Genomic DNA, 26,517 nt, shown 5'->3' with positions numbered 1-26,517 from the left:
GTGTGATTAAAGATAAACAATTACATTTTGATTATGACTTTGGGTGTGGTCAGGGTGAATTTTCAACAAAATCGCAATTTTTGCAATATTTCAATAAAATATTTATCTTTCACACATTTTTTGTTGGGAAAATGCTAATACAGCGTTTATGCACATTTGTGAGCTGAACGCAATGGTATGCAAATCAAGGCACTCTCTCACAAAATGGCTCTCTAGCGCCCTCTTCAAATTTCATTTTCAAAAATTCGTAGAAGACAAGCGATTTGTCGTGGACGTGTTAAAGAATTCACAGGGGCCTTATTTGTGATGGGGCACAATGTGAGAAAGTCACATGACTGTAGCTGTTATGGTTTAGGAGAAAAATAATGGGTGAAAAATGCGTTTCCATTATTATTATTATTTTTATTCTTTATTATTTATTCTTATTATTTTTATTCTTTATTATTCTTTATTATTTTGGATTTTTGGATTGAAGTCACTTTTGACCCCCTGAACGTTAACGAAAAGTCAATTTTATTCGACCCAAAATTCAAGGTTGGTGAAAAATTTATTATTTTGATGTTCAAAAAAATTAATGTTTCAAAATGACTCAATAGCGCCACCTCAAAATTTGAAATACATTGCGGCAATGAGAGACGTTTTTCATCGTAGACAAATGAAATTTGGTACAAACATAGAACATGTCAAGACAAGTAAAAAATTATATTATGACCCCACCCTAAACCCTACAGGAAGTCGGCCATTGTGGGCGGAACCGCATTTTTTCAAAATTTTCACTCTAACATTTGGATTTTTTATGCCGTGGATTTTCATTCAAGAAACTTGCAAAATGGTCACAATTTACTAGACCCATGTGGGATTATAGGGAACTCTTTTGGAATTTTCTAAATTATAAAATGTGGGTGTGGCCAGCCTGCAAAGAAAAAAGGCATTTTTTGAAGTTTTAAATGTCCCGTAGCTCAAACATGCAGTTTCCTATTTTCCGGTATTAATACACATTTTGTTCAAAATCTTCATCTGAGTGCATAGATATGCAATTTACACATATCAAATATTACATTGCTCCACAGCACCCCCTTGAAATTTTTAAATGGCACGTAAAAAAATTACTTTGTCACAAACATTTGAAATTTGCCATGGACATCCCTATTCCGATACTGAACAAAAAAGTCAAAGACACCATACCTCTATTTTTAAAGGTGTTGCCATGGCAACGTCTGACATTTCTCATTGAAATACATAGGTTTTGGTCTACAAGGATGAAAAATATTTACTGTGTCATAGACTATTGAAATTTGGTACACATATTCCTCTCATCATAACAACAAAAAAGCCAATGAAGACATACCTCTATTTCCAACCATTCAGGCGTGACAATGTGATAAATGGTCTCATTGGAATGAATGGAGTAGTATTACTCAGTCGCCGATTTTGGGGGGGAGGGGCGATGTAATGGGGAACGAAAGGCAGGATCTCCGCGGTGGCATGTACCCCGCGGTCGCAAGGGGTGGCGAGGGCCTTTATCACTGTTTGCAGTTTTAATTATTATTATTATTATTGCACAGGCAACCTCATTAGTTATTTGTCAATGTTCAAAAGTGGGTAGAATATATGAATATAAAGTAAATGCAACTAAATTAACCAGGTAAAAAGCAGACTATAGTTTAAATATAATGTGGAGATACTTTATTTTTTGATTCAACTTGGAAAACGAAATGTCACATAAAAACAGAAACACGTTAATGCAGTTATTACGTCCTGCCGAACAGAGCTTATTTTGAGGGCATTGCAGAAAGTTATAGTTCGATCTTGGATAGCAACGGCCCAAGTTTTTCCTAATCTTTAAACAAGATGTATGGCAACATGCAGCATTATATTTTTACAATAGAGCTACAAAAGTATATAATACATTCCATCTCTGCATATCATATTGTTTGTCAATAGTCGCCCATTTTTATAAGAAATGCATTACTAATTGGATGCATGTTAGGGCTGTGCAGTGAATCAATGTAATGGCGATTTCAAGTATTACATGGAACTAGAGCTAATGATGTGTACGATCGTCCTACTGTTAAAACCTGGAGCAAAACCACTTCTCTAATCTACATAGGCTTTTTAAGGTACAGTCTCACAAAACATTACTAATTCAAAATATTAGGTCTGTAATATTCTATACTTTATTTTGAGAGTATACCTATAGAAGCAAGTAACAGTCATAACATTTATGATAGTGATTATTTTTTTGCTTTAAACAAGCAGCCCAGTTTAGTATGCGACCACAGTCCCATCTCCACATGTTATGTCGTCTTTCATACATTTGACTTGAGGCTATATCCATCTGAAGACATGAATGTGTGTGACGTCTGATCTCTTTACTCAGTCTCCGCGTATGATAGCAGATTTCACTATCAAAGCTTCTCAGCGCAAATATGGGTTATGCACACATCACTACCACTTATCATTTACTCTATATAGCTATGTTACTTTGTCTAAGTTAAGGAGTGTGTCTTCTATAGGAGCGCAACCAGTGAACATTAAAATTGAGCTACATAATTGCTGTAATGCTGCCACAAAATCTTTTACCAAACTATTCCAACAATTAACTTTCAAATTAGACTGTAACACAATACAGTTTTATTACATTTAAATAGATCCAAGTACGTGTCAAAGAGTAGAGCCTTCTGCTGCAACCTTCATTAAAGAGCCCATATTATGCTATTTTCTGATCTATGTTATAATGTTGTTTCCTCATTACATACATACCTGGAGTTGCGTTTTCTTTTATTGGCACATGTTAAACACACAAACTCTGCATATTTAGGCTGAGAGTTCTTCTCTCAAACAGAAAACACTCTGTTCCACCTTGTGATGTCATGTGGTAATACAGGAGGTGCTCCACTGTGTTTTTAAACTCCATACACTCTCACTAAAGTCATTTGGATAATTTCAGTCCAGGAATTGCCAGCTATTACTGAACAAAAATTTTAAAGTAGCTATTAACTCAAAAACTACTGCTTCATGCCATCAAATGGTGGAACAGAGCATTTTGAGCTTTGGAGGTGTAGACAGACTAATAATAAAGGGTTACTGAAACATGTGTGAAGGAAACATAACACAACTCCAGATATGTTTTTGAGGCCAAAACCCACAAGAGTCAATTTTGTGCAATGTAGGACCTTTAAAAAGAAAAATGATGCTTGATTTTTCTGAATTTGAAAAACTAACTTATAAGTGCAACACAACATTTCATTTTTAAGTTGGATATGACTAGTTGCATTAGAAAAAAAAACAAAAACGGTTTGGTTCCCATTTCTAATCATTCTTATTTGTTTAATTATGAATTCATACCACTACCCATATATTTACAGAAACACTTTCAACTCACTCTGGTGTTATTTGTAGGTTGTAAAAGCCACATAATTTCTCATCCGTTTACCTCGTGCTCCCTTGGCCCCTTAGACCCCGCTGTACTCCAGTTGAGTGATAGTTTTCGCTGGGCCAACATTGACATCTCAGTGATGTAGAGATCATTAGGCTTGTTGTGCACATCCAGCATTGACTTATGTGTGTGTGATTGAATTAAGTGGCCTCCTTGGTTGTTTTTTTTTCCTTCAGCCCAACCCTGTCAAGCCGACCAGTTCTCATGCCAAAATGGCCGTTGTATACCCTGGGCCTGGAGCTGTGACCGTGAGGATGACTGCGGGGATATGTCGGATGAGCTAGCCTGTGGTGAGTCCTATATAAATGTTTTTCTCTGCTTGTCATTCACATGTCAAAGGAAATAGGTCAGCATGTGGGCTAAGTGTAAACAGTATTAGAGCCAATTCATAGTGTGACGTAAATAATCAACAAATATGAAAGCTGCAAATAACGTGATTAATAATTGACGTCAATGACAGGACTACATTAACTGTTAATTGTCACATGTCACATGTCAAGCAGAACTGTCAACTCAGTGTTTTATAGAAATTAGGTTTATGTTGTGCTGCACTGTGGCCAATAGGTTCTGTAAGCTAGGCTTTGTGCTAGCCTTAGCGTTATTACATCATTTCCCAGCTTGGACAATTTGCTTAGTATCTCTCCCAACTCTTTGCTCCATTTCACATTGTTCACTGTTAAATCTAATGCAGCCTACACCACATGTGTCAAACTCAAGGCCCGGGGGCCAAATGTGGCCCTCCACATCATTTTATGTGGCCCTTGACATGGTAAATTAAAAGGTATGATGGTCTTAACATGTCATTTTATCAAGAGATATGTTGTTACACAAACATATTTGTACATCTATGCAAATGAATATGCAATATTTGAAACTTGAATAAGTAATAAATACACAAACAGTTAATTAACAAGTTAAAAAAGTAGTTACATCTATTTTACATCTGGCCCTTTGAGGGCAGCCATTTTGCTGATGTGGCCCTCGGTGAAAATGTGTTTGACACCCCTGGCCTACACTATAAAATGTTTGCTGTAGATATTACAGTAACTTACTGGCAGCTGGATACCAGTGACTTACTGTAGTGTAGTGATACTATAGACTGACTTTACAGCCACATGTTTAAGTACATGTTTAAATATCTGTGTGAAGGGAGGGGCTATACACTTGTTGTTGTACACAGTTGTTTACAGTAAGGCGTATCTCTTATTAGTCAAACTTGAATCCATTGAACTAAGTTGTGAACTGAAGTTGTTTAATTCAAAGAGTCTATTGAGAGTACCCATTTTTTAAGCTATTGAGTTATTTCTGTTTTAAACTCAAAAGCTAACACAACATTGTATTAGTGAACATCTCTGGTACGGCACTAAACTGGTTCAAGTCCTATCTAGAAAACAGAGATTATTTTGTTCAAATTGGAAAATGTGTCTTTAGGCCAGTTAATACTCAACAATAATGTGTCCTACCACAACTATGCAGATGACACGCAGATCTATGTCTCACTGGCAGCAGATGAATATGGACCAGTGGATTCACTTCAACAGATCAGTATGTGGATGCAAAACAACTTTCTCCAGCTAAACTCAGACAAGACTTAAGTCATCATCTTTGGCCCACAGAAACATAGAGAAAGTGTCAGCAGTCACCTCCAGTCTTTCTCTCTAAAACCTTCAAATCAGGCTAGAAATCTAGGCGTAAAAATGGACTCAGACTTGAACTTTAACAGCCACATCAAATCAATAACATCTGCAGCTTTTTACCACTTAAAAAACATTGCAAAAATCAAAGAGATATCAAAGCCAGACTTAGAGAGATTTATCCATGTAGTTGTCTTTAGTAGATTTAGATTACTGTAATGGCCTGCTCACTGGCCTCTCCAGGCAGCAGCGTTCTGGATGTAAGACAGCTGCAGTACATCCAGAACGCTGCTGCCTTGCCTAAACATCTGATATATTGCTGTGCTGTGTGCCATAGTGTTGATATACACTGCTATTTTATTACTAATATTGCATTAAAGGCTGTGAAGATAAGAAATGAACTGGGGTCTTATTCTATCTTGTAGTATAGCTCATGCAAGATATTGTGTTGATAGTGCAAGAGACCAGATTGACATAGTTGGACATGCACAGAGGAGGGTTGTAAATACATGGGTAAAAAGTTGCTGAAATGCTACCAGTAAACAGGAGACCTAAAAGAAAGACAAAATTGGAGATATTTAAAGTCAATTACAATGTGAAAGTTAGATGGAGGCCAACTATTTACTGTGAAGACCCCCCACAATAAAGTAAAAGATTTGCAATATTTTATAAACTCTGAGAAATAAAGACCTCAGCGAAACTGTCTTGAGTTCTTAGATGTTTATGAGCATGGGCCAATTTACTATTTCCTGACAGCCTCCCATCTGGCAACTAACTAATGCAGTTCCACAGGCTGGCTAGATATCACTACTAATTGGTAAGTCCTTGTTGTGCATGAATTAAAATGCCAGTAGAAGTTTCACCTTTACATAGCCCCCCTGTGGTTCTACAGTTTGGACTTATGTTTGTGAAGTTTGCACTGAGCTGTAGCGTCAAAAGACGCAGCAGGAACTTTCCCTAATTTTGTATTCTTGTCAAATCTCAAATTAATATTGCAGTGATTCACGCAGCTATAACTCCACTGTTTTTGCTTGAACAAAGAAACGTTGGAAATTGGTGTTGTTCACATTATAAAAGACCAAGATTGTTTTGACATGACTACAGTGCAGTGTCTTAAGTAGCACGTGGTATGTTTGTTTTTGTTTTGTTTTTTTTCTATTATAGTCATATACTGTACATACTGGACATAGCTAGCATGCTAGCCACTACATTCCAAATCCAAATAGGAGGTGATCAGGAGTGCATTTCCAGTTCCATCGAATCTGGCTCCAATTCACAAAATTGTGACGTCTCCCTCTGTAATTGCGGCATTGAGCCTCGTCATTTTGGTCTTAAAATGTTCGTATTAACCCAAATTAAAAATGATCCTGGTATTTTTATTTTGCTACTTTGTCCGACAGTAATAACAGACAAATTGGGTGCCTTCTTTCCCCAAGGTTTCTCCTGCTAGCGCTAGCAATAGGTTCAGCTCCAAATTCACCCCTGCTAGCCCCTCGATGAGCTTCATTTGACTGGAGCCGAACGCTGTGGGTGACCTCACAGTCACTTAGTCCTATGACCAGAGACTTATACAGCCTATGGTCATAGTGCAGCAGTAAGTCATAGAAACGTTAACATATGTTAAATTATTCTGGTTTTCCCTTTGGAATGAGTACCCATTCCCATTTAACATTTTTGGCTGTGTTGTGTCTGAAAACCCAACATTTTCTGGAGTGGTATTAGAGGTAGTAGGTACTTCGAAAGATGAATAATAATTGTTTTGGAGATATGAAAATTATACTATTGAATATTTGGTCTGTAATACAGTAAAAAACTAACCAAAATAGGCTGCAATTTGAACCTAAACCAAGACAGAATATTTTTGATAGATTACTGTAATATAACAACAAAATAAACAACAAAAAAGCTAAATATTCTTTTTTGTCAATACTGCCTACCCTGAGATGGTATTTGAGACTTGACAATCTCTAGTTACATTAGTTCACGCCCCATTACATTTGAACAGAAACCTCACAGTAATAACCCAATTCTGTAGCATCCTGTCTAGTCGTTTGTTTGTTTTTTGTTTTTGTTTTTTTTTACATTATTACACTAAACTAAGGAAATGAATGATTGATGTTGTATTCTCTACATGCTTTCACTGGTGATGGAACAACGTGGAGGGGAGTGGTGCCAAATAAATTGAAGGCTCTATCCTATTCCAACCCTGTGGTATTATACAATGTGTCAGCTTCTATGAGTGAAAGGCATTGTCAGTTCTGTCTTAATTCTCAGTTTTATCTTGCTCATTTATGTTTTGGATATATAGCCCGCTGTGATCGCTGCAGTCTTTGAAGTGGTGTTTGGTGTTTTTATAGAAGGGTAAAGATCATTTTGGAGGTGTTTAGATGTTTGTGTGTATTGTTGCGCAGTATAGATGAAAAAAAAAAAATGATAATAAAGAAAGCTGTGAGAATGTTTGAAAATTTCACTAATTGCATTAAATCATGTATTAGCTATACCTAAAGATCCTATATTCAGGTCTTAAAAATACTTTTGAGGAATCCGCTCACAGTCATTTGGCTAACATTTCTATGCAATGCACTATGTAACTTTTCAACTGGACGGTACACTGTCTGCCATAGTCTACATTATTTTGTCAAGAAGGTTCCAAAGTATGGTGTTAAACTTATCCATGCCATCTAGCAGTTAATGGTCAGATGTGGGAAGAGGTGACCCAACCCACACAATGTGATTTTTAAATTGTTTTTAATAGCAATAAAATGCACAATAGATAAGTTCAGGGACTACAGATGGAAACTAACTTAGTTTCTAACTTATAATCTGGTGCAAAGCATCTTTAATGTTTTTGCACATTGTCCCTATCAAATAAACTAATAAAACTAAACTAAACTAGTTGACAGACCCTCTACCTGAAAAGTTACTTTGTGCATTTTGTTTTCTTTCTTTCTTTCTTTCTTTCTTTTTTTTTTTTTTTTTTTTTTTTTTACTAAATGTTAACAAAATTGATCCGTAGCAGTTACAGTAGGTATATATGGCAGGATCACAGATGCTGAGCTGATAGAATGTCAGCGGTGACATCTGACTAATATCATTCTCGTTTCCGATTTGGAGCTCTTTATATATTTTCAAAATCTGTTCCTGGAGCTGCCTGAAGCTTTATTGACTATGCCATGAAATGCAAGTCTACATCTAAATTGATTTGTTGGGCATCTGCTGCCTGGAATACCTGCGGCTGTGTCAGGAAAGACGTACTGTAAATGTAGTCGCCATATTTTCCTCAAAGTGTTACATGGAGCTGTCAGAGCGATGGCAGGATGGGAAGTTTAGCGGCTATTAAATATGAAGGAGTAACATGCATAAATAATGATGGTTTCAAGTAAACAGTAGACCCGGCTATAAATGAAACACAGTCATCCATAAATAATCCCATCTCAGAGTGAGAAGTCTGAAAAAAACATGTGACAACTATTAAACTACTGACAAATTCTATTCAAATTAGCATCAGTCTAGAGACCACCACCACTGAGTTTCAGGTGTTAGAAAGCCCTCTGTAGCTCTAGAGCAAGATAAGTGAGCTGCCACAGTTGCACCCACACAATGTGATTTTTTTTTTTTTTTTTTTAAATAGCAATAAAAAGCACAATAGATAAGCTTAATGCCATAGTGCACAAACTTCTAGACAAAAATGGGTGGTTTTCAAATTCTAGAGCCAATTTGTCCTATTCATTACATTGTACTTTGAAATTAAATATCTCAAAGGTAAATTCACCAATGTTGAACCTAATGATTTCTTTCAGTGACTGGACCCAAGAACTCACTGTATTACAAACTATATCTTCATTGTAACTATCTTGATTTAATCTTCCCTCATCTGCATTAAATATAGACTATATATAGATAGCATATAGAATGTTGTGATGTCATCTGAAACCCAGCAATAAACCCAGTATCTCCATGGAGACAAGTAGTTGACAGACCCTCTGCCTGAAAAGTTACATTGTGCATTTCTTTCTTTTTGTGTTGCACACAGGACGGCAAGAATAATATCAACTGTAAAACATTAAGGACATCTTGTTTAGAGTTAGTTGGTTGACAACCTTAAATTTTCTGTTAGTGGTTTTAAAAAAAGCGCACTTATTAAATTTGCACAGTTTTAACTTTTCTGGTTATATGCTTGTCTCCCATGACGATTTTATTACTTTGTCTGGAATGTACCGGAGTAGGGTATACATGCGTTTTATTGCTCAATTGCTAAAAATTACTTGTAAAGACCTGCATTCTTACAGTGAATATAGGGCTGAACCGGGAGAAGAAATCTGCCCTGGACATTTTGGTCGTGCACCCCTGATTGCGGCGATTCAGAGAAAAAACAGTGATTTCAAATGAACAGGCTCTGAGCATGCTGTCACTAGAGCCAGGGGTAGATAATTCTGCATCAGCCTCCTGTCACAGCTTTGGCCTGGGTGATAAAGGAATGGATCAGGACTACATCTGCATGGGGCCACATGAGCATGAGCCTACAGTGAACTCATGGTAAAGTGTATACAGCCAGGGAAAGTTGAATAAGAGCGGGCCACTTAAGTGTTACCCAAAAAGTGCCTCGATCCACTGGGAAAACTCCCGGTGCTCCAGATGGTCAGTACAGCCTTATAACTTGGTCTGGTGTCACCACCTGCATGTCTCCATGGAGACAGATAAGTTTAATACCCTACTGTGGAATAAAGTAATAACATTTCCATGGTAACAAGCAGATGGTATACCCTCCAAAAGCAGATTCACACAGTGGACGTTTGAATCAACGTTTGAATCAACTAACATGTCAACAAGTCTTAAAAATTAATTCATAAGTAATTCCAAAAATCTATATAATACTAATATTGAAAAAAAAAAAAAAAAAAAAAAAAAACATCTTGCTTTCAAGTCATTTAAAACCATGTAGATACTGGGAGTTGTGAGAGGTGGCGCAGACGACAGGACAAAGCCAGAGGAGGCTGTGTTTTTGCTACACAGCATGATTATGATTGAATGAAACCGAGCATGAACTTTAATCAGTGCTTACACTACTGCCTGTTTGTACTGAGGCGGCCAAGAGACACTCAGATGAACAGAGAAGCTGCACTCACATAAGCAGCCTGGGACCAACCGGGACCAACCAGGACCAAACCAGGACCAAACCAGAACAAGTATGAATGAACACAGTGATTTACAATATAGTGGACTTACTATAAAGTGTACTGATATGGAAACACTTTCAACCTTTCTATTCTTGATATAAATGTGAAAGATAGTCTTATGAGCAATCATAAATAATTCACAGATTGCTTATTTTTTATTTTTTCGCTCCATACTGGTGGTGATAAACTGCTTGTAGTCACATCTGCCCCTGGATAGACTGATAAAAGCAAGCCTGCTAAAATGAGTCACCGGACAACCACCAATCATTCACACACTAAATTCATACATAGGAATTGTCTTTTGTATATTGCTAAAAATCACGTACATTTATTCATGCTCCTTGTTTATAATAGCAGTCCTTATGATTTTTAGGCATTCTTGCAGGCGCAATTCCAAATTTGCCCCTGCTATGCTATAGCTGCACAGGTAGTCCATCAACAGTTAACTGCTGTCCTATATCACAACCTTAGACTGTACAAAGAAGTGGACTAAGTGAGTGTCACATAACATTGGGCTACAGTCAAATTAAGCTCATCAAGGCTAGCAGTTATATAGGTGAATTTGCAGTTGCAAGTTAGGAATCTCAACTGTGAGTATCAGAGCAACCAAAGAGCCAACCCAGAGTGAGACCGCTGAAAGGTAATGCCCCTTACCGATGGTTTAGCAAAGAGCGGGCACTTGGCAACGTAGTCAACCAAACCTGTTGCTAATGCTAGTGAGAGAGACCTTGGGGAAAGAAGGCACCTGATTTGTTATTAATGTCCATTCATTGATTTACAGACACCATAGAGAAAAACACCAGGATCATGTAGAGGGAGTCAATATAAACATTTTAAGACCAAAATGATGAGCCTTACAGCAGCAGATACAGAGAGAGATGCAACTGTTTTCCAATGTAAAGTTAACTGGAACCGATGGAGCCAGAAGTGCACCCATGATCACTTCCTATTTGGAAAGCGGGTGCTAGTGTGTTAGCTATGTCCATTTATATATACAGTCTCTGATCACAACGCTGGGAGCATCACTACAGCAATGAGTAAACAAATAAAATACTGTCAGCAGGGACTAGCTTCAACTAAAACAGAAAACACTAATGCCTTAAAAATTCATGGACAGCCTAAAAGTTGTCAGATTTAAAAGTCAACTATTTTCAGTTGGTGGGACCATGGCATGAGTGGATTAAACAACTCAGAGCAGTGTGTTACACTTTTTAAACACACTGCTCTTCGTGGTTTAATCCTTTCTTACCTAGCTATGGCAGTTTTGCATTCGGTGTAACTGTACATAGCACCAATATTGTTAAATCAATAAAATCGCCACATCTAGTATTTTATAGCATAACATCTTGACATGGTATCGACGGAAAGCATCTGTGTTCCTCACTGACTGTGGCTCTGATAAGGAGTATTGATGCTTTAAAATAGACCAATTTAGCTTATGAAGTCGGCCTGACTGAAGCCTTATTGGCTGCATCAGATATTGGCTGACTGCACAGGTGGTAATTTGTTTTCCTTTGTTGCCATTGTCCAGTTTAAATACAGTATATAGCCCCAAATAATGTGGCTACGTCAAATTGAATTGACTGTATAGTGTCTGTGCACTTTCTGACCCAACTCTGACAACAGAATAGGAAGCAGAAGGACTAGTAGTGTTTGTAATGAAAAAAAAAAATGTGTTCAGAGGTGAGAGGAGGTTGCAAGGCACAGAAAGACTAGAGATGTTTCTTCTTTCTTACCTTTGCAAATGTTTTATTATATTTGCTTATTATTTTTTAAGACTGTCGCTATGATGATACACAAACATATTTTGAATATTAGCTATAAATCTGGTCCATTTCAAGGTGCTTTCCAAAAATCCTTTAAACTAAAAAATGTTTAGACATCATCAAGCTGGCATTGTTATCATATATCTATGGGCTTCATGACATTTAGGACTGTTTCCATAGCAATTAACAATTCAAAACAATTAACCCATCTTTTGAATTGTGAAAAGTCCTCAAAATATTGCTTGTACAGGAAGCTGACAAACAGGTTATTTCCTTGAGAACATATGAAAAATATTTACTGTTTTTTTTTTTTTTTTTTTTTTGCTTTAGGCATAGTAGCATCAGTTGCCATTGTTTGGGCAAAGTTAAATTATATCCTTCAGCTTGTTTCAAATTCAATGTAACTTCACAATATGAAAATGTTTTGTAAATAAGACTGAACAAAACTGAACAAATACACATATGTACCGCAGTGTTTACCACTAATGTAATAATAGCTTTGTACATCGTTTTGTTTTCTAGCCTATCCCACCTGTGATCCCCTCACTCAATTCAGCTGTTCCAACGGACGCTGTATCAACATCCAGTGGCACTGTGATGCTGGTGAGGCATTTCTTTTTTACTTTTGAAATACTTTTGTATACTATTTACTGTACTTTATGTTTGTTAAATGTGTGTGTAACTCCATGCAGAGAATGACTGTGGAGATAACAGCGATGAAGCAGGATGTGTCCAGTCCTGTTCTAATAACCAGTTCCAGTGCAACAGTGGGCGCTGCATCCCGGACCACTGGGCCTGTGATGGGGATAATGACTGTGGGGACTTCAGTGATGAGGGGGCTGCCTGTAGAGGGGGATCAGCATGTAAGGAAGACTCATGTCTCAAATACTGTGGTTTGGGCAGGACAATATTATAACAATCGTATCTCATTTATGTGACAATATTTTATTCGCCATATAGTGATTTCCTCCTGAATGCAGCTCTATGCTCAAGCAAAAACACTTTTTCCCACTCACTCCTCTTATTGAAGTCCTATTGAAATCAACCTCACAATATGCTGAGTGAGTGACAGGTGGATTTAACCAATTGTAATGAAATGTGAACTCTCAAAATAAGCATATAACTTAAGTTACCTCTCCAAGATAACGATGCAAACCTTTACACAAAGCATGATTGTCGTAACCAGCGGCGTAAGGACCAAGGTTGCAGACTCGCGAAGGTTTAACAATGTCTTTATTCACAAACTCGTGACAACAAAGGTAATAGTTAAAAGTATAGTTCGAAATCTTTAACAAGTCATGACTCAAAATCCATAGAAGCTGGGGAGTGCTGGTGCGGAATCGTGGACGTGGAGGGACAGAGGTGCACGGTGAGCAAGACGAGACAGGACCATACCAGGGCTGAGGTGCAGGGGCAGGGGAGGTCCGGAGCTGGTTCCCGGCGGATTCGTGAGTACGCGGACGTTCCGGCGCCGAGTGACTCGTCCAGACCCCTCTTATCCGCGGCAGGTGGAGTTCATTGCGTTGTTGGAAGGCAGGTGCGCGCGGGAGGAGTCAGGATTCCGCCCAGCTCCGGAGACAGACAGGTGAGGGAGGAGGGAGACGAGGGTGCAGGGAGAGCAGAACAGGGATCATGACAATGATCAAATCAAAGTAGTAATCATGCTCCAAGAAAACTGTGTTATTGTTTTGAATGAAAGAGGAATTTTTAGTAATTAACTGTTAGCTCCGCCCACTTAGTCCCTTGTTTTTGTTTTCTTCACAAATTGCACTCCACAGTATTTGATGGAGTAAAAGGTGATTCCCTGACCCTAGTTGTTAGTTTTAAGATCATAAATGAGATATTGCCGTTATACATTTTTACGACCCAGCTCGTGTGGGGAAGGGAAGTAACAAAAAGAAAACCAAGATGGAGAAAAGGTTAAATAAGAGGTAATTTAATTAACAGGACTGTAAAGGTAAAGTAAACAAAAATGGACTAAACTTAGATAAATAAAAGGTCCCTTGCAAGGATTTAAATAAAAAAACAAAGGTAAAGTAACTAAAACACATTTCACAATAAGTCTTACAAACAAACCGAGTCGGTGCTGACAAGTGTCTCAAAACAAATAGCCACTATCCCTGTAGCGACTAGACCAAAGGAGAGACACACAAAATGGCATACTGGCCACTCCAGGACAGCAGCCCCGAGCAGGTGTCCCCATTCTTCTGAAATGGGGAGGGAGGCAGCTGAAGGTGGACGAGGCTGAAAGACTGTCCTCCAATCACGGCCCAGGGATCCAGCAGCCAGGTTTATGGGGAAAAAGAAGACTTGGGAACACAGACAAAACATAACGGACAAATACAAACAACAAAAAGAAACTTAAGACCTATACATATCATAAAACTAAATCATCAATCAATAATTTGTCAGGGGCAGAGCTGTCAACTGGTAACCACCTGGTGGTGAGTTGGATCCTCTGGCGGGGCAGGAAGCCAGACAGACCTGGCAGGCCCAAGCGCATCGTGAGGGTCTGCTGGGAACGTCTGCCGGAGCCCTCTGTCAGAGGGGTCTTCAACTCACACCTCCGGGAGAGCTTCTCCCTGATCCCGGGGGAGGCTGGGGACATGGACTCTGAGTGGGCCATGTTCTCCACCTCTATTGTCGATGCGGCTGCTCATAGCTGTGGTCGTAAGGTCTGCGGTGCTTGTCGCGGCGGCAATCCCCGAACCCGGTGTTGGACACAGGAAGTAAGGGATGTCATCGGACTGGGAGGTGTCCTATCAAGCCTTGTTGGCTTGTGGGACTCCTGAGGCAGCTGACGAGTACCGGCGGGCCAAGCGTGCTGCGACTTGTGCTGTCGCGGTGGCAAAAACTTGGGGTTGGGAGGAGTTCAGGGAGGCCATGCAGGAGGTCTATCGGATGGCCTCAAAGAAATTCTGGCAAACCGTCTGACGTCACAGGAGGGGCATACAGTGCTTCACCAACACTGTTTACAGGGGGATGTTGTGGGACGGTGGAATGAATACTTTGAGGATCTCCTCAATCCCACCATCATGTCTTCCGATGAGAAAGCAGAGACTGGGGACCCGGAGGCAGACTCGTCCATCACCCTAGCTGAAGTCACTGAGGTGTTTGGCAAGCTCCTCAGTGGCAAGGCTCCGGGGGTCAATGAGATCCATCACAAGTACCTTAAGTCTCTGGATGTTGTGGGGCTGTCTTGGCTGACACGTCTCTGCAACATCGCGTGGTGGTCAGGACGGTACCTTTAGACTGGCAGATGGGGGTGGTGGTCCCTTTGTATAAGAAGGGGGACCAGAAGGTGCATTCTAATTACAGGGGAATTACACTCCTCAGCCTTCCCGGTAAGGTCTGTTCCAGGGTACTGGAGAGGAGAATCCATCCGATAATCAAACCTCGGATTCAGGAGGAGCAGTGCGGTTTTCATTCTGGTCGCGGAACACTGGACCGACTCTATATTCTCCATCGGGTGCTCGAGGGTTCATGGGAGTTTGCCCAACCAGTCCACATGTGCTTTGTAAATCTGGAGAAGGCATTTGACTGTGTTGCTCGTGGTGTCCTTTGGGAGGTGCTCCAGGAATATGGGGTCCGGGGCTCTTTGCTAATGGCTGTCCAGTCCCTATATGACTGGAGCAGGAGCTGTGTTCGCATTGCCAGCAGTGAGTCAGACCTGTTTCCAGTGCATGTTGGACTCCGCCAGGGTTGCCCTTTGTCACCAGTTCTGTTCAATGTATTTATGGACAGAATTTATAGGCACAGTCTGGGGTCGGAGGGGGTCTGGTTCAGGAACCACAGGATCTCATCACTGCTGTTTGTGGATGATGTTATCCTGATGGTTTCGTCCAGCCAGGACCTGCAGCAGGCACTGGGGTGGTTTACAGCCGAGTGTGAAGCGGCTGGGATGAGAATCAGCTCTTCCAAATCTGAGGCCATGGTTCTCGACCGGAAAAAGGTGACTCGTCCTCTTCGGGTGGGTGGGGAGTCTCTGCCTCAAGTGGAGGAGTTCAAGTATCTCGGGGTCTTGTTCATGAGTGAGGGACAAATGGAGCGCGAGATTGACAGGCGGATCAGTCCAGCGCCCACAGTGATGCGGTCTCTGTATCGGACCGTCGTGGTAAAGGAGGAGCTCAGTCAAAAGGCAAAGATCTTGATTTACCGGTCAATCTACAATACAGGATACAAGCAGCCGAAATGGGCTTCCTCCGCAGGGTGGCTGGATGTTCCCCTAGAAATAGGGTGAGGAGCTCAGTGACATGGGAGGGGCTTGGAGTAGAGCCGCTGCTCCTACACATTGAGAGGAGCCCAGCTGAGGTGGCTCAGGCATCTGCTCAGGATTTCTCCTGGACCTCCCTAGGGAGGTGTTCCGGGCATGTCTCACCAGAAGGAGGCCCCAGAGAAAACCCAGGACAAGCTGGAGGAACTATGTCTCTCGGCTGGTCTAGGAATCCTTGGGGTCCCACCGCAGGAGCTGGAGGATGTGTCTGGGGTGAGAGAAGTCTGTGAGTCTCTGTTTAGACTGCTGCCCCCTCGATCCGGCACCGGATAAGCGGAAGAAAATGGATGGATAATTAAAAAAATGCTGAAGAGCAAATATATTAATACATCATTGTCAAGAAAACATTGCTAAAATTGCTAAATGCATCTTTAGCCCACAATCTTAAAATATCACAGAGAGACTTGTGTAGCACTAGAAACACTGTGTGCCACTCTTGGGATCAGTTCCACAGCTTTACAACCACAGCTGAAATATACTAATATTAATGAACTGTCCCTTTGGTATAGTGGGCTGCTGGCCGTTTGTCATGTCGGAACTAAAGCCATCTGCTGTACATTTATTACACTTTCAGTGGGAGTTAAAACTGTTATTACTTATTTAAACATTGCATCTTAATACTATTTTTCATTAGGTTGTAATTAATTAATTTGCAAGTGAAATCAGGGAACACATATTGGCCTTGTAATTACTGAGTTTAACAATTAATCATCTTCAGTCAAATACGTTTTCACAGTCAGGTGTAACAAATTTTATCCGGGGCAGTAGCGGGTAGACTTTAGCACTGGTTCGACAAATCATTTTATCTAATTACTGTAGAAACCTCACGCTAGCTTTAAAGGAACCTCATGGCTGACTGGCCTGTCACTGGGACAGCTGGACTATTCATCAAACAGAGGCCCAATGGAAACTCTAGGACTCCCACCATCCCCTCTCCCTTGAGTCGGCAAATTCTGTCCACTCCTCAGGAGACCGAGCCTCTAAGATGGGGCTCAGCTGTTACCATAAGTAACAGCTTAGTAGAGATGTGGAGTGCTTGGTTACAATTGCTTGAGTAACTCAACTAAAATTGTACTACTGTGAGTAGTATGCAGACACCATACTTTCAATTAGACATAAGTTTTGCTGTATAACAGTACTCTTACACAAGTACAAATTTTCGGTTACTCTACCTACTATGAGGAACTGTACAAGTAACAAAAGCATTATGTTGTCAATTGTAAATGATTTGAATATTTGTGTTTCTTGCACTCCTCTTCCAGATTTTCTTTAACCTATCATCTGAAAGCACCTAATTTTCCAATTACACTAGTAACACTAGTGAGCCATATAAGTAGGTGTAGAAAGCTCTTGCAAAATTGTATATGCCCTGTTAATAAGGACATGGGTGAGAGCTTGATATGAATTAAATGATGAATAATGCATGGTGGTAAAGCATCTGGTAATGGTGCATTAGTTAGTGAGTTGTAAAATTGAAAAGTCAGGAAACATACAAGGTAGCGACATTGACTGTATAAAGAAGTGGACTAAGGGAGTGTAATGTCACTCCAGCTCCAGACAAAATGACGAGCCGAACTGCAGCAGTTACAGAGAGAAGGTCAACAGTTTTTCAATGTGAAGTGAGTTGTAACCAGAGTCGATGGAACTCAGAAGCCCCCTGCCCACTTCCTATTTGGAATGAGGCAGGTTAGTTATGTCTAGATAACTACCCATAGACTGTATATATAAATAAACTGGTTTAAAAATATAGATATGGCCATTGGTTAAAGGGCTCATATTACACTATTTTCTAATCTAAGTTTAAAGTTGCTTCCTCATCAAAAACATAACTGGAGTTGTGTTTTGAATCATTCACACATGTTTAACAAAGAAAAAACCTTCATATTTAGGCTGAGTTCTTCTGTCAAACAGAAAATACTCTGTTGCCATGTGCCATGTGTTAATACAGAAAGTGCTCCACTATGTTTTTAAACTCCATACATCTTCAGTAGGATCATTTGGATGATTTCAGCCCTGGCATTGCCCATCTCACCTGAACAAAAGGCAAAACGTAGGTATTAATTTGAAAACTACTGTGTCATGACATCACACGGTGGAACAGAGCATTTTGAGCTTTGAAGATGTAGACAGACTAATAATAAAGGATTAATTAAACATGTGCGAGTGAAACAAAACACAACTCCAGGTATGTTTTTGAGGAGGTAACAACATTATAAAATGGCTTAAAGGTCACAAGAGTAGTAGTTTTGTGTAACACAGGACCTTAAAGGAGTGAACAATTATAGGTGAATCAAGAATAAGCTATTACCTGTACTGTGTTCACCTGCATTGCAAAATTAACTTCTGCAATTATATATTATTTGGCGTGACAATTCATGGGTTTCAAAGTGATGAAAAATAAGCACAGTTGCTTTTAACATTTTAACACTATATATATATATATATATATATATATATATATATATATATATATATAATTATAATCTTTTGAGTGGTGAAATGCCCTTAAAATGTTACTTTTAAAGAGGAAGTTACAACCTTTGAATATGACAATGAAAATAAATATCTAATCTAACTCATTTGTTGTTTTCTAGTGCTGCCATCTTTGATCGACTGCAGTGAGGAGGAGTTCTTCTGCGTCACTGATGGGACGTGCATCCCGGAGCGTTGGCGGTGTGATGGGGACAAGGACTGTGAGGACGGAGGGGATGAGAAAGACTGTGAGGGGACAAAGAGGATGTGTGACCCCAAAGCCAAGTTCACCTGCAAAGACACAGGTAGACCATGCAGTGCAATAATCATGATATGAAAAGGAAAAATATATATATAGTCTACTTGTGGGAGGCAGTGGTGAAATGTGTTTGTCCTATAAGATAAAAGTTGATGGTTCAATCCCCATGTTCATATACAGTAGTCATTGTGTTCATTGGGCAAGACACCTTCCTTGCCTGTTGAAAGTGAAAGCCTGATTGCAGACTGATGGTGATTTTATTGGTAGTGATATTTCTGTGAGGTACCTTGGAGTATAAAAGGTTGCATTATTAATTTATAGACTATAGAATATGGCATATGGTGTCATAGTGGTTAGGTCCTAGTACAATTTACTCTGTTCTGTATTATATTTAGACACAGATTTTAATTCTCAGCAAAACTGTTTTAAGGTGTGAGTGCCTTGCTATGAAATTTCCAAATCAAGGACATTTATGTATTATGTGATTTTTGTAGTGTTTTAAATGTATTGCTTATAGTATATGAATGTGTGAAAGTATTTGGCTGTCGCCCATGGTTCTTGTCCAGTGGGGGAAAATGTACTCAGTGTTGTTGCTTAAGTAAAAGTATAGATACCAGAGCAAAAAAGAGCAAAAACAAAAACAGATTCAAGTAAAAGTATCACATGAAAAAAATATTTTAAGTAAAAGTATTAAAGTACCTGTTTAAACTTGTCCTTAAAGAGTAAACAGTTAAATTATTTTGATCTAACTACAACCATGCTAATTATAATTCCCCTCAGCCTTTTTACCAGCTCTAATACAGTAATAAAAGTACTTTTACTTTTATTAGTTCAGTCCAGTTCAAAAATATAGTGGAATAGAAAGTACATATGACTGCTCTCAAATGGAGTGAAGCAAAAAGTACCCAAATAAAGTACAGATACTATTTTTTTTATTTCTTTAATAATAAATAAATAAATAAATAAATAAATAAATAAATAAATAAATAAATAAATAAATAAATAAATATATATATATATATATATATATATATATATATATATATATATATATATATATATATATATATATATATATATATATTTTATAATACTACTTTTACTTTTTGTTATTTCACCACTGTAGTTGCCTTTATCAATATCCAAAGGGAATACATGTTCATAAAGATAAGGTGGAGTAGATAATTACTGAGTTAACTTCTGTACAGTAAAAAAAAAGTTAACTCAGAGTCAGTCATGAAATCTGAGGTGCTTATTTCACTGAGTTTTGCATCATTCTTACAGTGTGGGGGCTGTGGCAGAGCTACAACATTTGCATATTTAATTAGATAAAAATGCTTGGATTTTAATATTTTGACATAGATCAGTGCTTCCTCTTCACTTGCGTCATCAGTCTGAGTTGTTCATTTAAAGACAAAATTAAAAGTTCAGGAATAATGTTTACCCAACATATTCGGATCCTCATCAGAGTCAATCTGAGTGTTTAAAAAGATTATATAAGTATGACCTGAAGATACAAACTAACTAATAATGGTGTTACTACATTTAGATCATCTAAAGCAAGTCGTGATACAGTTTGTGGTTCAACATAAAAACATCTGAACATTTATTTTTTTTATTTTTTTCACTTGTAAAGTAAGTAAAGTAAAGTAGTCTGTACCTGATTTTTTTTTTTTTCTTCTCCATACAGTTGAGCAACATGTATGGAAATGTATTAGCAGCTCATGCTGTCTACATCTAATTATGTCCGACAATCAGGAAATGCAGACTAACATGCAAGTTGTTGTTAGCTGTATCGTCACAGAAAAAAACTGAAATTAACTTCTGTTTCTGTTCTGATTTACACAATTTTAAGACAGCAGAAATCAGGATGCTTTTCTTCACTTGCATCATCACTCTGAGCTGTTAATTTAATGACAAAATGAAAAGTTCAGAAATAATTTGTTTACCCGACATGTTTGTATCGTAATCACAACTCACAAATCCAAGTGTTTTAAAAGATTGTCTAGGTATGGTCTGAAGATATTAACTAATAACAGTGTTACCAAATATAAATATTGTGCAGTTCATAAAAAAAAAAAAATAAAAAAATAAATAAATAAATAAATCTGATGGCCTGCATATGGCTTTCCTGCTAATTTTGAACAAAATAATGTACAAATCTGTAGTAGTTTTTTCCTCATGTCAGAGAGCAAAAACAACAAGACAGCAATAAAAGAACAGTGAGCCCTATTAAATTTAATTTATGGTTTATTTGCCAGGGACACTGCATATTAATAAACATTTTGTGGAAGCGTCGGAGTTGGCCTGCGGGCTGTTATTCATTTGTACTCCCCGGACAGATGTTTAAATTATGCGTTTTTGTTTCGATTTTTTCAAAAACATCCAACTGTCAGCTGCCATGGTAACTGAAGTTAAGTGAATTTGAATGTGATTTTTAGAATAACTGCCTATAATTAACATTTACAATATACAAGCGTGTTTATAATTGTGTTAAGTTTATGTTGGCATTCTCCCTGAAATCAGATGGCTTATACTGTACATTTTCTGTCCGCACCAAATGACAAACTTCCTCTTTTGAAAGCGCTTTAGCAGTTTGTGTCATTATTATTCACAGTCAAAGCCAACGTGAAAGTGAACTCTTCCAGGAACAAATGAAAGATGATTTCATCCGTCTGTTGTGCTGATCTTTAGAGAGTCACTCAGTCGATTCGTAATGTTTGATGCTTAAAATTTCACTGCCAAATGTCTGTTCAGTCCAGGCAGCACCTCTCTATCCACTTAAAAGTATTGAAGGGTGGAATATGAGAGTCACAGTCTGATCTTATTCTACTTAGGAATTAATTTACTTAAAGCCACAATGTTTATTGCGTATTTATTCTAAGCACACTTACATCTCCACAAACCGGACTCCATGGAATCATACAGGGGACGTGCCAACTCCAGTGCATACACTGTATTTATAAATGGGCATAGCTAACCTGCTATTCGCCGCATTCCAAATAGGAAGTTAGCATGTTAGATTCCAGTTCCATTGACCTTGGCTCTAATTCACTTTCTATTGAGAAGCTGCTCACTACATAAAGGCTGCTGTCACGCTTGTCATTTTGGTCTTAAAATGTTCGTATTAACCCCCTCTACATAATCCTGGTATTTTTATTTTGACATTTTATCCATAAATAAAGATATGACCATTAACATTAGACAAATCAGATGCCTTCTTTCCCAGAGGTTGCTCCCTTTAGCAACATGTTTGATTGACACCCTAACCCTTACCTGCAACAGTCTCACTCCAGATAGACTCTATGATAGCCACGGTTGTAATTCCACTCCAAATTTGCCCCCTATAACTGCTAGCCTCAATGAGCTTCATTTTACTGAAACTGAACACTAACGCCACACTCCTTCATCCACTTCTTTATACAGTCCCTGCTCCTGTGCCTTTGATTTATTATTAGGCCCGAGCCTGGGACTCCGTCCCGGCGAGGGACTCATTAAAACCGCGTCTGAAACCCGGAAAATGGCAAAAATCAAGTAGTAAACACGCCCCGACATGGCAGTGAGTGGTGTCAAAAATTAGAACTCGACGAGCTCTAATTGTCACAAAAGACCCCGAGAAAAAATAACGAAAGACGACTCAGTAGCGCCACCTCAAACTTTGATTTTCATGGGGCCAATGGGAGCCCGACTCGGAAAAAAGTCGACGTAAAAATCCGAAACTCACATCAAAAAATAGTACATGTCGGGACATGACAAAAATGATATTATGGCCCCGCCCTAAAATGTACAGGACGCCGGCCATATTGGATCAAACCTGGGAACGACAAAAGTGCACAGCCTCGCATTCAGGACATTTTCTCGCACAGTTTTCATCAGAAACACGTCAAATTTGGTCAAATCCCTCTAAACCCATGTGTGATTAAAGATTAACAATTACATTTTGATTATGACTTTGGGTGTGGTTAGGGTGAATTTTCAACAAAATCGCAATTTTTGCAATATTTCAATAAAATATTTATCTTTCACACATTTTTTGTTGGGAAAACGCTAATACAGCGTTTATGCACATTTGTGAGCTGAACGCAATGATATGCAAATCAAGGCACTCTCTCACAAAATGGCTCTCTAGCGCCCTCTTCAAATTTCATTTTCAAAAATTCGTAGAAGACAATCGATTTGTCGTGGACGTGTGAAAAAATTCACAGGGGCCTTATTTGTGATGGGGCACAATGTGAGAAAGTCACATGACTGTATCTGTTATGGTTTAGGAGAAAAATAATAGGTGGAAAATGTGTTTCCATTATTATTCTTATTTTGGTCGCGACTTTGAATCCACTTTTGACCCCCTGAACATTAACGAAAAGTCAATTTTATTGGACCCAAAATTCAAGATTGGTGAAAAATTTTGTATTTTAATGTTCAAAAAAATTCATGTACGAAAATGACTCAATAGCGCCACCTCAAAATTTGAAATACATTGCGGCAATGAGAGACCTTTTTCATCGTAGACAAATGAAATTTGGTACAAACGTAGGACACGTCAAGACAAGTAAAAAATTATATTATGACCCCACCCTAAACCCTACAGGAAGTCGGCCATTGTGGGCGGAACCCCATTTTTTCAAAATTTTACCTCTCACATTTGAATTTTTTGCGCCTCAGATTTTCATTCAAAAAATGTGCAAATTGGTCAAAATGAACTAGACCCATGTGGGATTATAAGCAACTCTTTTGGAATTTTCTAAGTAATAAAATGTGGGTGTGGCCAGCCTGCAAAGAAAAAAAGCAATTTTTAAAAGTTTTTAATTGCATGTAACTCACACAGTTAGTGTCCTACGTCCCGGCATGAATATACTTTTTTATTCAAAATGTTGATCTGAACACATAGATATACAATTTACACAGGTCAGACTTCATATTGCTCCACAGCGCCCCCTCAAACTTTGATTTTCATGGGGCCAATGGGAGCCCGACTCGGAAAAAAGTCAACATAAAAATCTGAAACTCCCATCAAAAAATAGAACATGTCAGGACATGACAAAAATTATATTATGGCCCCGCCCTAAAATGTACAGGAAGTCGGCCATATTGGATCAAACCTGTGAACGACAAAAGTGCACACCCTCGCATTCAGGACATTTTCTCGCACGGTTTTCATCAGAAACACGTCAAATTTGGCCAAATCCCACTAAACCCATGTGTGATTAAAGATTATCAATTACATTTTGATTATGACTTTGGGTGTGGTCAGGGTGAATTTTCAACAAAATCACAATTTTTGGAAAATTTCAATAAAATATTTCTCTTTCACACATTTTTTGTTGGGAAAACGCTAATACAGCGTTTATGCACATTTGTGAGCTGAACACAATGATATGCAAATCAAGGCACTCTCTCACAAAATGGCTCTCTAGCGCCCTCTTCAAATTTCATTTTCAAAAATTCATAGAAGACAATTGATTTGTTGTGGACGTGTGAAAAAATTCACAGGGGCCTTATTTGTGATGGGGCACAATGTGAGAAAGTCACATGACTGTAGATGTTATGGTTTAGGAGAAAAATAATGGGTGGAAAAAAAATTTCCATTATTAGGCCCGAGCCTGGGACTCCGTCCCGGCGAGGGACTCATTAAAACCGCGTCCGGAGCATGGAAAATGGCAAAAATCAAGTAGTAAACACGCCCCGACATGGCAGTGAGTGGTGTCAAAAATTAGAACTCGACGAGCTCTAATTGTCACAAAAGACCCCAAGAAAAAATAACGAAAGACGACTCGATAGCGCCACCTCAAACTTTGATTTTCATGGGGCCAATGGGAGCCCGACTCGTAAAAAAGTCAACATAAAAATCTGAAACTCCCATCAAAAAATAGAACATGTCAGGACATGACAAAAATGATATTATGGCCCCGCCCTAAAATGTACAGGAAGTCGGCCATATTGGATCAAACCCGTGAACGACAAAAGTGCACACCCTCGCATTCAGGACATTTTCTCGCACGGTTTTCATCAGAAACACGTCAAATTTGGCCAAATCCCACTAAACCCATGTGTGATTAAAGATTATCAATTACATTTTAATTATGACTTTGGGTGTGGTCAGGGTGAATTTTCAACAAAATCACAATTTTTGGAAAAAGTTCAATAAAATATTTCTCTTTCACACATTTTTTGCTGGGAAAACGCTAATACAGCGTTTATGCACATTTGTGAGCTGAACACAATGATATGCAAATCAAGGCACTCTCTCACAAAATGGCTCTCTAGCGCCCTCTTCAAATTTCATTTTCAGAAATTCATAGAAGACAATTGATTTGTTGTGGACGTGTGAAAAAATTCACAGGGGCCTTATTTGTGATGGGGCACAATGTGAGAAAGTCACATGACTGTAGATGTTATGGTTTAGGAGAAAAATAATGGGTGGACAAAAATGTCCATTATTAGGCCCGAGCCTGGGACTCCGTCCCGGCGAGGGACTCATTAAAACCGCGTCCGGAGCATGGAAAATGGCAAAAATTAAGTAGTAAACACGCCCCGACATGGCAGTGAGTGGTGTCAAAAATTAGAACTCGACGAGCTCTAATTGTCACAAAAGACCCCGAGAAACAATAACGAAAGACGACTCGATAGCGCCACCTCAAACTTTGATTTTCATGGGGCCAATGGGAGCCCGACTCGGAAAAAAGTCAACGTAAAAATCTGAAACTCACATTAAAAAATAGAACGTGTCAGGACATGACAAAAATGATATTATGGCCCCACCCTAAAATGTACAGGAAGTTGGCCATATTGGATCAAACCCGGGAACGACAAAAGTGCACGCCCTCGCATTCATGACATCTCCTCGCAAAGTTTTCATCAAAAACACTTCAAATTTGGCCAAATCCCATTAAACCCATGTGTGATTAAAGATTATTAATTACATTTTGATTATGACTTTGGGTGTGGTCAGGGTGAATTTTCAACAAAATCGCAAATTTATGAATATTTAAAAAAAATATTTCTCTTTCACACATTTTTTGTTGGGAAAATGCTAATACATCGTTTATGCACATTTGTGAGCTGAACGCAATGATATGCAAATAAAGACACTCTCTCACAAAATGACTCTCTAGCGCCCTCTTAAAACAATTGATTTGTCGTGGACTTGTGAAAAAAATTCCATTATTATTATTATTATACGTGCCGGATTAAAGTCATTTTTGACCCCCTGAACGTCAACGAAAACTCAATTTTATCGGATCCAAAATTCAAGATTGGCGAAAAATTTAGTTTTTTGAAATTCCTACTGAAAAATATTGAAAAATTACTTGGTAGCGCCCCCTAACAACTCCAATTCATTTTATTTTACAAAGTTTCTCATAGACAATTGAAATTTGGTACATATATCCTTCTTCTCATGTTGATCAAAAAAGTCAAATGTAAAGTAAATGTAAAGTAAATGTGTCATTGAAATGAATGGGGTTCAGAGTACTGGACTTTGTTGTAGACTAAATAGAT

At 38.6% G+C, this 26,517-nt stretch overlaps 1 protein-coding gene across 1 annotated transcript in view; it reads left to right on the top strand.

Annotated features, from left to right (window-relative positions):
• lrp1bb (low density lipoprotein receptor-related protein 1Bb) overlaps positions 1-26,517 on the top strand; it is a 464,724-nt gene that overhangs the window by 188,601 nt on the left and 249,606 nt on the right. Inside the window, exons 17-20 of the mRNA XM_055230393.1 lie at positions 3,616-3,729; positions 12,539-12,619; positions 12,709-12,879; positions 18,884-19,066. Coding sequence (XP_055086368.1) covers positions 3,616-3,729; positions 12,539-12,619; positions 12,709-12,879; positions 18,884-19,066 — 549 coding nt within the window. The remainder of the gene's footprint in view (positions 1-3,615; positions 3,730-12,538; positions 12,620-12,708; positions 12,880-18,883; positions 19,067-26,517) is intronic.

This window comes from Periophthalmus magnuspinnatus, chromosome 21 (genome assembly GCF_009829125.3).
Source record: "Periophthalmus magnuspinnatus isolate fPerMag1 chromosome 21, fPerMag1.2.pri, whole genome shotgun sequence".
Taxonomy (NCBI): domain Eukaryota; kingdom Metazoa; phylum Chordata; class Actinopteri; order Gobiiformes; family Gobiidae; genus Periophthalmus; species Periophthalmus magnuspinnatus.
The sequence above is the reverse complement of the archived record's forward strand: the minus strand, read 5'-3'. Positions and strand labels throughout refer to the sequence as shown.